The sequence below is a fragment of the Phalacrocorax carbo genome, chromosome 3, assembly GCF_963921805.1.
Source record: "Phalacrocorax carbo chromosome 3, bPhaCar2.1, whole genome shotgun sequence".
Classification (NCBI taxonomy): Eukaryota; Metazoa; Chordata; class Aves; order Suliformes; family Phalacrocoracidae; genus Phalacrocorax; species Phalacrocorax carbo.
In genome coordinates this window covers 61,473,800-61,487,747 of record NC_087515.1, presented here as the reverse complement: position 1 = coordinate 61,487,747, position 13,948 = coordinate 61,473,800, and the positions used below count along the sequence as shown (strand labels likewise).

The 13,948-nt window shown below is 36.9% G+C and overlaps 1 protein-coding gene across 4 annotated transcripts in view; it reads right to left on the bottom strand.

Moving 5' to 3' along the window:
* The window catches only part of ZDHHC14 (zinc finger DHHC-type palmitoyltransferase 14), a 116,210-nt gene that overhangs the window by 36,213 nt on the left and 66,049 nt on the right, over nucleotides 1-13,948 (bottom strand). For all 4 annotated transcript variants that reach the window (XM_009507021.2, XM_009507022.2, XM_064447092.1 and 1 more), the window contains exon 3: nucleotides 567-725. In XM_009507021.2, the coding sequence (XP_009505316.1) occupies nucleotides 567-725 (159 nt within the window). The remainder of the gene's footprint in view (nucleotides 1-566; nucleotides 726-13,948) is intronic.

The window sequence follows — 13,948 nt, the reverse complement described above, 5'->3', positions numbered from 1 at the left end:
TCTCAAAACAGCACACTTGCCCAGTAATTTCTTATGGATTCTGACTTCAAAATTTCTAGTCTTAAAACTGTTCAAAGGTAAGAATCACCTACAATGTATATTCTGGTCATGGTGCAAGCCCTAACCATTTGACCCACGGCTGACAGTTAATCTGAAATGAACTGGAGAAGCAGCTCCTTGCCCTCAGTTCAGTTTGGTGAAGGAAACAATTTTGAGACTCCCATAAAGGTTGGTTCTCTCTGTATTAGAAAGTCCATCTCACATAGTATGCAGCCCTATTTGAATTGGGTGTGTTCCTTGTCTTGCAGAGCAGGTTAGGAAAGATGTATGCATCAGAAGATATTTTTGTTTCCTAGATTAGCAAAAACTAACTGTCAGGCCAAATCTCCTCTTATAATTCTTCTAAAATTCTTTACATTTAACACAGCTTGCAGAAGGATGAACACAGCAAGTGACCTCCTGAGTAATCTTGTCACTAACTGCTTCTTTTCTCTCTCATATCAAAAGTATTCATAACAATATATAAGCTACTAAATCGAACATATGCCATATCTTTTTTTACTCACCTACGCAGTTATCACAAAGGCTGCAATGTGAGGCACGAGGTGGGCGGAAAATCTTGCAAGTAAAACAGTATTTTAGTTTCACTGTCTGTCCATTGATGATCACTTCTTTTGTTCTGGGAGGGGGGCGGTATCCTCCTGAACTGGAGCCATTTGCGATATCTAAACATGGAAATACAAGGCATTATATTTTTCACATGAGCTGTGGTGTACGCACAAAAGTGTCCTTGATGGCAATTTATAGCAAGTTTCAAATGGATACTAACATACTTAAAATAAATAACTTCTTCCCCTTCCTATTCCCCTAAAATAACACATAGAAAAAGATAATTAATTACAAATAGCATTCATAGCCAATCAATTTGTATTCAAAAAAACCCACTGAAAGCCAGTTCTCAGGTGCTGACAGCTACTTTGCTCCCAAAACTCCTACACTCTCATATCCCCTAATAGTTCATAGAGAATGCATTGAAGACAACTATGACAACTGGTGCAGGATGGTAAAACCTGGACAAGTTACCTTTAGGATTTTCCTGAATTTTTTAGAATTCCTGTAGTAACAAATAGTCTCTCTACAAGTGCTGCAGAAATTCTACAATCTAATATAGAATCTGCAAATCTACTTAAGCAACAGCAGCTCTGTCAGAGTGTGGCACATGGTAGAAATAATATCAGTCATCACACTTTGAGACCTCTTAAATGCTGTGATAAAATGAAGCACTTTCAGAATAGTATTTCATAGCTCTTGCTGTTTCAAAGTTTGAAAATCTAACTCCCAGTGTTACTTTTATACATCTTGTAGTTTGTTGCATAAAAATAGTTTCCAACTACCTCATTTAGTACAAGTGGTGGGGGTTTGGGTTTTGTTTGCTTGCTTTTGTTTCATTTTGGGACGTCGGCATTCATTTTTCCAGCAACTAAAGGAAGGATTAGGCTAAATCATTAAAGTTCAATTTTGTCCTTTAAACGCTCCCAAGGTGAGCTATACTCTGAAAGTTGAACATGTGAAAGTGGTACCTTTTTCCCAGTTTATCTGTTCTTGTGTAATCACAATCAAAACAAACCAGAGAAATGAGAAAAACCTAAGTTATTACTTTTGGACAGGCAGAACAGGAAGCATAATAGGAAAGTAAAATTATTTTTCATTGTATGAATGAAACTATATTTTGAAGTCACAGTCACCTGCACAACTGTGTTTTAATTTGTCCCCCTCACTTTCATGTTGGACAAGCATGGGGCTGGATGACAGGTTACTAAAAGATCTATGACTTGTATTAGAGCTTATATTGTTAGAAATGTCACCCACAATTAAATTTTGGACAGGTCTGCAGACATATTTACACAGCCTACAAACGACACATTTTCCAAGGGGGCAACTAGAAAACCTCCTACCTAGCAAGGTATTCAAATTAGTGACAGCATTGCTGTGCTAGCAAAGGTGTAATCATACAGTACGCTAGATTTGGCAGCAAATCTAGCTTAAGAAGTTCTCATCTGCAACATGCTCACCTGCTTCATAAATATTCATTGATAAAAGTATTTGTGGGAGACCACTGTAAACCTGACCATTGAAACAGACAGACTTCAGAAAACTCTCTTGGAGAAGAAGGTAGAAGGAGGGGAGCAATAGCTGAGAATGATGGAATCAGGGTGTGAAGCTCCTAAGCATCCCTTATGAGAAACAAGTGGTGAATACTGAAGAAAGAGCAGCTTAGAAGCAGCCAGCCAGACCCTGATGAGGTACCCACGTTCGCTTGCGTTGGATCCAGACCAAACCCTGCCATGTTCCTGGGATGCTGGGCCAGGTCCCATGACCTGCACGTGGAAGTACGGATTACTGTGTGGCTCCCATAATAATCAATAATACTGATTTTGACCTCAAAGTCAATACTACTTGACACACTATTATTTTATTAAATAAGTACTGCATTACAAGCTACTGGTGTATTTACATGCTGAAGCATAACTGGACAATAAAATTTGTTTAATGTGCAATATGGTCAGTATCTTAAGTTTCCTCTTTTTTTGTGTTGGTTTTTTTTTTTTTACAGCTATGCTGTTTAAAGGAAACATTAGTTAAATGATTGTGATTTTAAAGCACTCTAGCTGATACAAGAATTTGATGAGGTCAAGACAAATAATTTAATTTCTTCAGGCTACAGTAAAAAACTTTTTATTCACTTGCATAACAGTTTTTTTGTCCTCATGACACATCAGTTTGAGTTAAGTAATTTTTGATTTTTGCTTTCTAATTCAGAACTAAGCTGAAAAGATGTTCTTTTGAGGGCATAGCACAACTATACTTATACTATTTAAAGTTATACAAAGACATGGATGATTCCTAAATCCAGAAAACAGGGAAGAATTTCTTATAATTCAGAGATTACACTAAAAAAGCTTCCATATTTACAATGGAAGTTTCTTTTCTGTAGAACAAGTTATCATAGGTTGCATGAAATGCTGAAGTAAATAACTTGTAGCACTAGTACAGATCTACATAAGACAATACTTTTTAGGGGAGAAAAGCACCATAGTAAGTTTTTGTTATTAAAAATCCCCTATAGCTGATTTTAGTTACTATCCCTGAAAAAGATAAATAAATTTTAATACACTAATTTTGGTGACATCATCACCAGCAGGCTTGTAACATTCTTAGTTCTTCTATGAATCCATGGGTCTTACAAAACACAGCATTATGTCCATTTCTGACCATAGTCTGGTCAAGATAGACTTAAATTGTTAAGAAAAACACAGGTCATTAGCCTTAATCAGCTTTTTATCCAAAAAAGCATTTAACATGTGCATGCATAACATGTCCACTCATAAACCAACGATTTCCATTTGATACTCATATTCAAATTTAGGTGCATAAATGTCAAAAATACAATGAAGCCTGAATTTTATATAGGCATATCTTTCTATACTGCTAGAAATGCTGATGCATTGAATTTCCTAAAATAACACTAATATTTCAGATTATCTTATTTTAAAAAATCTTATTATTTCTGAATACATACATAGTCACTGAAAGAAAATTATTTAAACTAGTCAACATGGATTGCTTAGAAGAAAACCAATATTTTTTGCTAATGAAACATTTAAGCATAAAAAATGCACGACTAAAAACAGTATTTCCCTACCTTTCGAGAACTTCAAAAAGTGTACTGTATCTATTTTATTTTAAAATGGGCTCTGGCAGAATCTTAAAGGCAATTTCCCTCTTCTCTGGTGGAGAAGGGAGACTACTAGCCAGCCTACTATACTTCCAAGGCTGGCTTTCTAAGAGGATTTCCTTCCAAACCTTTGCAGGGAAGTTCAAGTTCACAGGGACAGCAAATCCTAGCTCTCTGAGGAAACTTAATCTCAAAATCCAAGTGTGAAAGCTGATGCTGATGAAACTGATGAAAACAGTCTTGCTGGCTTTCCACGGAGTCAGGATTTTACCCACAACCCTAAGCTGCATAATCAAACCCTCAAGTCCCAGCCTTTCTGTTTCTTAACATTTTTTTCTGAAAACAAGCAACAGGGCAAGGTCAAATGTGCCTGGATTTAATCAGTTTTGTGTAATCTAAATGCGCTAAACACGTCCTCGTCCCACAGTGATTTTTCAGGCTTCAACTGGACTGCTCAAACTTGGCTTCTAACACAGTTAAATCTTTTAATATCTTTATATCTTTCAATGCATGCAGTCCCTTTAAAGCATAATAATATTAAGCTTTATTGAATCACCTTCCCCAAATAAACCTCCATTTGACCACCACATTTTACACTTTTCTCTTCCAATCCATTACGGATGTAGCAATGCAAGTTATTTTACAAAAAGGTTAAAATTTTCCCAGTAACGGTATTGCTTTCCATCGTCTCTGCTCTGACATGTTTTACAACTTCTCTAGCACTGTTAAATGTTCATGCACTAGATGGGGCTCCAGCATTTTTATTACCCTATAACAAAACCCCCAAACATAAAATTTATATCCTTGCAGGACCAAAGTACCTGAACTGCTGCAAGGAAGTCACTCCAAGTATTCAATGGCAATACAGCACAGTCCACCAACCTTCTAATGTGATAACAAACTCCACTTAGACCTCTCAAATTATTATGTTGAAAACAAATGTGAGGTGCTGTTTAGATGAGACACGGAGGCTGGAATTATGTATACATGTCATCAGGATTCTCCCACTCAGTCAAGCATTTGCTTTTCTGGTCAATTTTCCTAAGATCCTAGGACAGCCCCTAGAAGGTCTCTCCATGCTGTCCCTATACAACCTTAACCACCATATTATGGAAAGCTTGCCATCAACTTTAAAGGGTCACAGCTTCAATCTTCAAACAATATCATTACAAAAGTCAGTAATGTGAAGTCATTGTAATGTTTCCTGCTATGAAAAACAGATAATACAACGAAAAAAAATCTTATGTATGACCTATAACATGGCAGGGGGAGGGGAGGAAGGGACCACCCCAAAAAACCCTGCAAAAATGCAGAACTCCCCTAAGAAATATCTTCCTCTGTGTTTAACCACTTAAATCTAAGCTACATGCTTAACAACAGTAAGGTACAAGAGGAAAGAGTAAATTTTTTTTAAGGGAAAAGAACTTGATCAAATAACATTTTCTTGTTTCCAGACAGTAATCTCAAGGACAAACAATACTGGAAACCTGGCTTAGACTGAAACCAGCAGCTGCTAACTGCATTCTTCACATAATTCTTCATCTGAGAGCCAACAAGAGATACTGACCAAATATTGGTCCTGACTTTAGATAAGACTTACTGCCTTGATTTCAGAAAAACCCATGTATTATTTTCTTAAAAGTGGAATTGCATGATCTATGCAATGTAATATATGTAATATATGTAATCTTTAGTGATTTGCTGAGGGAAAGGAGCAGAGAGAGTAAGAGCTTTCTGAAAGACTTACCTGATGCACAAAGTAATTTCACTAAATTTATTTTAGGAATGTTGTTTAAAGCATGTAATAGCTGGTATGACTATTAGCCTATCAAGTCGGTATCGTACTTCTGGAGAGAAAGCAAAACATACCAACATTGTACCCACAATGGGTGGTATGTGTTTAGGCTATTGTCAATTCTGTGAAATGCTTGTGCTGTGGCACAGATTTAATGTATAAGGCTCTAAGGAAATCAAATGGTAGATTTTAATACAAATGAAAGAAAGGCATAGAACTGTGGAGAAGTCTCAGATGTAATCTTGAGCATCAATGAAAATTAGAGAGCCAAGACAAAATCAACTTCCAGATATGGTGTAGTGGTGTAGCTAATATACTGAGTGTATGGCTTATGAAAAGGCAAAAGAAAGGAAGCAGAAACTGTGAACTGGCCTGAGCTGGTTGTACAGAATAAATTAGGGAAAAATACATAAGTTAAGACAGTTACCCTGATAAAAAAAATAAAGCACTTCCTTGCTATAGATGGGCCTTTTTAAGGCTGAAAGGATAAATTATGATAGAATCATTAAGGTTGGAAAAGACCTCCAAGATTGTCAAGTCCAACAGTCAACCCAACACCACCATGCCTTCTAAACCATGTCCCAAAGTGCCATGTCTACATAGTTTTTGAACACCTCCATGGATGGTGATTCCACCACCTCTCTGGGCAGCCTGTTCCAAAGCCTGACCACTCTTTCAGTAAAAACTTTTTCCTAATATCCAACTTAAACCTCCCCTGATGCAACTCAAGACCATTTCCTCTTGTCTTATTGCTTGTTACTTGGAAGAAGAGACCGACACCCACCTCACTACATCCTCCTTTCAGGTAGTTGTAGAGAACAATAAGGTCTCCCCTCAGCCTCCTCTTCTCCAGATTAAACTACAACATTTCCCTCAGCCGCTCCACGTAAGACTTGTGATCCAGACCCTTCTGATTAATTACCATAATCATCTTTTTATTTACTGCATCAACTATCCAATGTAAAAAAACATCGATATTGTGGAAGAATTGTTAATCTTGTATGCATCAAATGGACGAACGCTTTCCCATCTGAGAAACCCATTCTGCTGTGTTTGGTCATCCTTCATGTTTAGAAGTTTATTATTTTTCCATTTGAGGTGACTTCACAGTAAACTAACTACAAGAGACACATAACTGCAAAGAGGTTACAAAATAGGGCTGCTCCCATTTTTCATGTTCCCATTGAAACAACAGCCCCTCTCAACATAGTATTCTGTGTGATCACAGAAAACATGCTTATATGCACTATGAAAAGGATGCAACTACCATTGGGGAAAATGGTTTTTCAATTTTCACGAAAGTTATAATCAAAGTAAAAATACTTTGTTTGATTTCCAGTTAGAAAAAGAAGAGAAGTGGTCCTGCTGCATTTGACTGAGATTATAGCACTTTTATAGCAAATAACCCTACATTGTCTTCAGTGATTTTTGCATTATACAAGCCTCATGCATCTAGTCGCTTTTGTTCTGTTATCTTAGTAATAGGTAAAACTGAAATAGTAAAGGAGAGTTGTTACTTCCTTCTCTTAAGCCAAACACACATATTTCTTATTGGTCATGTTTTCTAGACTTCTCTTTTTGCTGCCTTCCTCTTGAGTTTTTACACATGGTGTAAAAAACTGGACAGTGACCTGAGCCCTCATTATCGCTAGGTATTGGAGAATTGGAGAATGTCACTTCTCCTGGTTTATGTAATGACTCTTTTTCTAATGCATCCTAAAAAGAATTTCCCCTTTTTGTCATGATATCACGATACAGACTCAATCTGTTCATGGGTAACACTCAAGTCCCCTTTTTCTGTACCATTCACTACTGAACCCCCTTTTTGTTAGTATTTGATTCCCATTTGTAATCATGCATTTTGTATTTGTTCCTTAAATTTGTTATGACTATTTAGAGTACATTAACCCCCCGCCCCCCCCCCCCAAAAAAAGAGTCAAGCAAGTGCTTGCAAATTCCCCCAACTCAGCATCTCACCATCAACTTCAGAGTCAAGCATATTCGCCTTTTCTTGAGCCCACAAGCAGCCTCTGCAAGATCCTACTTGATCACTTACCATTTGCCAAAAGAGTGTCTTTCCAAAAAGTTGCTCATTGACTTTCTGGTAATTTCATCTAGACTTCATGTCCAAAATTTATATAGAAAGAATCCTGTGTAGGACAGTATCAAGAGCTCTATTACAATCAAAATTTAGCACACCTACTTCTTTTCCACCAAGACAGTCACTCTTTCAAGGAAGGACATCAGTTTGGTTACAACTGATTTGCTCTTGAAATACTTTGTTGCTTGTTTTGACCCTTAAGTGGCCATAAACCCCACCCCCTGCCAGGCCCAATTCTTACAATATGATCAGTTAGCATTTTACTCCACGTCTTTCCAGACAGAGAACAGTTTCTAGCGATAGAATAGACAGATTTCTGTTACAGTAGAATATCAGATAGACAGATATAGATACAGTACAGAAGATTGACAGATATTTTTCTTTTTCTTTTAACTACTACTTTCCCTCTTCTGACCTGCACTTCCTATCAGCTGGCAAGAAGTGTGCAAGTTCTCTTCTGAGATCAAAGCAGAGAGTTGAATCCTTCAGAATGCCCTCTGTTATTTCTCTTTTCCCAATTACACAGCATGCTTTCAGCTCCTCTTTCTTCCTCTGACCTCTAACAGAACCTGTCCTGTTGTCTTCTACTGTTCCTTGCTGGTTGTAACTGACTTCATTCCCCTTTTGCCTTTCCAACGCTTTCCCTGTATGCTTGTGCTACCTCTTTATACTCACCTTTAGAAACTATCTCCACTTCTGATACAAGTACCTTTTTGACTGCAATCTTCATAAAATACAAATCCAGACAGAATGGCATCTTACTACACTTCCCAATCTTCCTCTGTATGAGGATAGCTTGATGATGTGCATTTAATAGAATATTTTTCAATAAGAGAAGTCCCTTTGGCTTTGTGAACATCCTCAACTTTTTTGCAATTCCCTTCACTTTCTGTTTTGCTATGAACACAGATGACTGGGCTACCTACCACCAACCCACCTAAATCCTAAAGAAACAACCACTTTCCATTCCTGTACCCTGATGGTGGAAATAGCAGAATCACAGCTCTGTTAGCCCTTCATCTTCATGTGGAATGAGGTGATAGCCTAGATGGAAACATTTCACGCTGTCAGCATGACCACCCTGGTTCCAAAAAGTCACTTGAATGGAGTACCAGCAGTTTCTTTAGGTTGTCTAATTTTGAGAACTGTTCTCTTTAATCAGCTTGTCCTAGTCTACACTTTCTGACTTACAAAAAATAAAGTTTAATAAGCTTTAAAAGAACTTCAAAATAGCATTCTTAAATCAGAATTCCTCCTCTTGGGAGGTAACAGTTTCTCACTGCATCTGTAACAATTTCTGTGAGGCTGCTTCCCAAAGAGACATGTAGGGCAGACTAAATGTCAAGCGTCTTAGAACAACTTGAATAGAGTAAAAGCCACACATTGGACATGTTACATGTACAAATTTTAGAAAAGAAACAATTTGGTAAAGTCATTCTTTCTAGGTGATTTATCTGAAGAATCTCTTACCTAGAATTATATTACTGTTAACCTTGCACCGCAACTCTAGAAGGCACCTCAAGTTCAAAGGTAGACCAAGTTCCAAGGCTATCAAACCACAGTGATAGTCTTGAAGCATGTAGAAGTTTTCTTCTGAACTGCAGGAGCCATCCAGCTTTTCCTGCTGCACAGATGCCACTCCATGAGGACACATCTTTTTAGGGCACATTAAAAACACATTTGAACAGTACAAAAATGTTTCTTTCCACTTCCAATGTTGATCCCAGAACCAGTTTTAGGGCAGAAGTATTTGTTATAGCTACCTAGCTTGCTCCTCTCCATTAGACTTCCATAAGCCCTTGTGTTTGGAACTTGAGCCCCAAACTCCACATTTGCTGTCAGTATAGTTCCTCACTTCAAGACTCCATTGGCCCTTTTTGGAAGACTACTAGTTTTGCTACTGCGTTTTGATCAGCTCAGCAGTCTGAACCGGTGAAGTAAGTCTTGTGCTACCTTTTTTTTTTTTAAATTGTAAACACAAGTTCTGAAACAGTCACACATGGAAATATTTTGTCTGCCCTAATCAGCTTTTTAACACTATCTTTGTATTTTTTCCAGTATCCAATTTGTAATTTTCAGTTTGCATTTAGCCCAAGCTCTTTATCTGACAGATCCTTTCTTTAAGGAAAAAATTATTATTGTGGGCTTCTTATTTAAAATAACTTATTTCCTGACATAGATCAATGTTTCTTTGAATACAAGGTAAATAAGCAATTCCTTGAACAGGAAGCTTTGCCTGTATTTTGGACTAAAGCCGGTACCTTATTCTAGGTAAAGGGTTCCTTGAAAGAGATCAATGAAACTAGACTGCAACACTGATTAGGAAAAGATGCCAAATGAATACTTCATTCTGTTTTTCCATACTTTTATGCTTAAAAAGAAAAAAAACCCCAAAACTTGGTGAGTTTTTGTAGCCTAAGCTATAAGCTATATACTTTATTTCTGAGGTTTTTAGATGCTTAAGCAAGATGATTCAACCCCTTCTGAAACTCGGATGAGTAGCAAACATTTTAATACCTCTGTCGTATCAGAGAATTTGAAGAAATTTCTTAGCATGCAACATTTGCAAATTTTGGCAGAAGGGTGGGGGAGGGAGGAGGTCACAGTTCAGATATCCTCAGCAGCAGCTTGATAACAGCTATAGAGTTAACATCCACATTGCTTTACTGCAGAGCATGTTAACTCTGTTTATGAACAGATTACGAACACTCCATCACTCTTGAGAAACCAAGGATGTCACATTCCAGCAGAACTAGGTTTATTGAAGACTGCTGCCATCAAGCACTCAGGGCAAGGAACCTGGCTCTCCCTCCTGCCAGCTTCACAAGAAAGAAGACACACCTGCCCAACCCAGAGAAAGGGAAAGCTTTGAGGAAATTCCATCACAGAAACACAAGGTGAGTAAAAAGCCAGGTGGAAGGATGGATCAGAAAAAGAGGAAGAAGCCACAGACAACTAAAGATGCAACCAAGTAGGATCCAGAGAAAAAGCACGGAGACAGGGCTTAACAGAAGTATAGGAAAGACAGAAGGGCAGAACTCAGGGGGTATGTATCTAACAGATGCAATGTAAATAAAGAGGTAGAAAAGAGACCAAGAGTGGACTTTAAACACCAGAAAGCACAGGATTCTCCAGAAACAGGAACCGAAATCCAAAGAACTTCTTGGAACAAACTGCAGTTACTTGTTTCTGTGTCAAGACCCTAATAACAAGTGCATTGTTATAGTGCTGCCTTCTGCCTTACCTGTTTCATTACTCAAAGAACAACTTACTGCACCTTTTGATTTTTTTTTTGTCTTTATAACCACTGGATTAAGAAAATAATGCATCTAAGTCACTTTCTATGTCAATTAGCAGGCATTCAAAATACCTTATCCTTCAAATGGAGCCAAGAACACACTCAATACTTATAGCCCGTTTATATGTCTGCCATTCTATAAGAATAGAGAATTAAACTGCACATTATAAAAACTCTGAAGTCACTATTACACCACGTCCATTTCAAAACCATAGATACAATTAAATATTGCATATATGGGTACTGAATTTAAAAACTGAGGAGTTCATTTGCTGTGGTTAAATTGGGGAAAATCCTTTAATAAAAGCATATTTAAAACATGATTTACAGAACACTCAAGGTTTCACCAAGTAGTTGGATACAGTAGTGAAAAACATCTGACATAGCAAGATAACTAAATCCTAATATCTACTCTTCAACAGCTCACTGCAATCTCATTTAGCAGACCGTCACCGTTTTCATCTTGATACATAATTACTGAAAAGGTAAATTTCCATTAGAAAGCCCATCTGTTTTACATAAAACGAATAGGTTACACACGCTTTTGTTCTGAAAAGTTTCTCCCCAGCTGCACCATCATTATTACTAGCAGATAATCAGCAAGTAAATTTCAGTAGCAGCTTCATTAATGGATTTTAATTTTATTTTCTGCCTAAGAGACTCAAGAAGTTCAAAGAAACAGACACAGAAGTGGAAAAGTACCTACAGAGATGACAGGGAACAGAGGACAGTACCTAGATGGATACCACTATTCTTTTCAGCATCTAATCCTCCTCTCTGTTCCTTTCTCAAAAGAAAGGTGTGAAAGCCTCCTACTCTTTGGGAAAATGTTATTTCATTAATTTTAAAACAGTTTAAGGAATTAGGACTGTGATTTTTCTACAGTTGAACTATCAGCCACCAGTAGACGTGGTACAATTCAAAACACCATACCTGACTTTCTCTTCTAACCTGACAACCATTTGTTTTCACTCAGCAAACTGCTCTCAGTAAGGGAAGCAACAAGTATATTATTACTTTAACCAAAGGTAACTTCTCCCAAATACATTTTTCTTCATATTCAGTTATGCTCCAGCTTTTCCTTACAATGATCTCACATTATAGTAGGAATAAATCCTTCTCTCAGTCATCACTATTTGTCCTGTTACTGAGAAAAAGAAACAAAACGGAACACCAGCAGCAAGAAGCCCAAGATTTGTCTGCAAATCTTGCTTCCAAAAAACTTTGAAACCCTATCCTTAGTCAAAAATGGATTTAAAGAAATTTGTTCATATAAAAAGTGAAAGAAAGATGGTTGGTCAACAGGCTGAAATACAAATGTCTGTCTTTCTCGTACTTCTGGTTTAAATATGCTTCACGAGTGCAGACTTCCATACAGTGTCCTATGGTTCTCCAGACTTTTCCTAATGAAAACATCTTCTGATTAGGTCCAGCAGTGTCCCACACAACACTGCTTTTCTGAGAAGGTAAAAGGCCGGCTAACACAAGTGGGTTGGTTGTATGCATATAAGTAAGATGGTATGTGTGGTGTTTGGCAGAAATAGGTGATAATTTAAAAACAGGGTTAGTATTCATCTAACAATTGTTAAGCTTTCATTTTTAAATTATCCTTAAATGCCAGATTTTATAAAGGTGAAATTTAACAGAGACATACAAGGTTTTTTTTCTTAATTTGAGCTTTTATAAGTATGATTCATGTTTTATTTTATTTAGAAAGCGGCACTGCTTCCTTCATTAAATCTCTTAAGTAACTTGTACCAGGTATGATAAACATCTACTTTTATTCTTTGGAAATGGCTTACATTCTGTTACTCATCATTAGGACAGCAGAGACGAGGATGATGACTGGCAAATTAAGACTAACTGGGCTTCACCACAAGAAGTTAAAAATAGGAGTGCTGGGATTGTTGGAGTGAAACAGCTGGGAGAGGTCATAATGGCAAACTTATGAAGTATGAAGGTTTAACATACACCTAAGTTCTTCAAGTCAGTCTCATGGAAGGTTATTCAATTAGAAAGATATTGTTATGATTTCAAATATCTAATAAATATACTTATCTTCCAATCATAAGACATTTTACTGGGAACTCCAGTAATGAAATAGACAAAGAATGTCCAGTGCTCCCCAAATATTGCATTAATAAAACTGACAGAAAACACCATTTTAAAAAACACAAAATACTTGTGAGCCATCACAGTAATTACAGCATGGGAAGATCTATTTCAAAATGGCTCTTTTTGGAAAACTCTAAATTTTAAACAATTGTTTATCTACAAATTATAACACAATTTTATGATATAAAGGGGCATTCCTTTCTGGCAACACTAAGGAATATTCCTGCCTCAATTCCACCCTCCTCCCACAAGTTATTCCTAGAGAGAGAATAAATTTTTTTGAGAAGAGATAGGGGCAAAGAAAGAGAAAAGAGGGAGAAATTGTAATTTTCCCCACATTTCCCCAGATGGTTCTGAGATGCTTTTTTTCCTCAGTCTCCATCCTTTCCTTCCCAGCCATAAAAATAATGCCATTACTCATTATAGCAACATACACACTTCTACGCCTCACATTACATACACAGTATTTGATTCTGAAAAATGTGTGCAGTGACAGCACTGGCAAAAGCTAAAAAATAAGCTCTAAAATCAGTCTTCCTAAGAGATCTGTTAGCTTTCCCAATAACACAAATTTGAACTTTGGCATCTGTTTTCCAGATATCTGGATTCTGTGAATATTAGGAATTCTTCTATTACAGAAGCAAGGACTGAAATTACTGTGTTTGAAGAGAATCCCAGTTCCTAAGTATAAACACATTCCATATCCTTTTTTTTTTTTTTTTTTTTTTTTGGAGTGTAGTAAGAATATGGCTTCACAATTCTCCTCCATTTCTGATTTAATTTCTTTACAGCATGTAAAGGCGGGCTGACTGAAGATTTTCTTTTTAAATAATCCAGAGTGCCATATCAGAAAGTAAGCAAACAGAAGAAATGTATATGAATTTAATTCATCCATGTGGGATT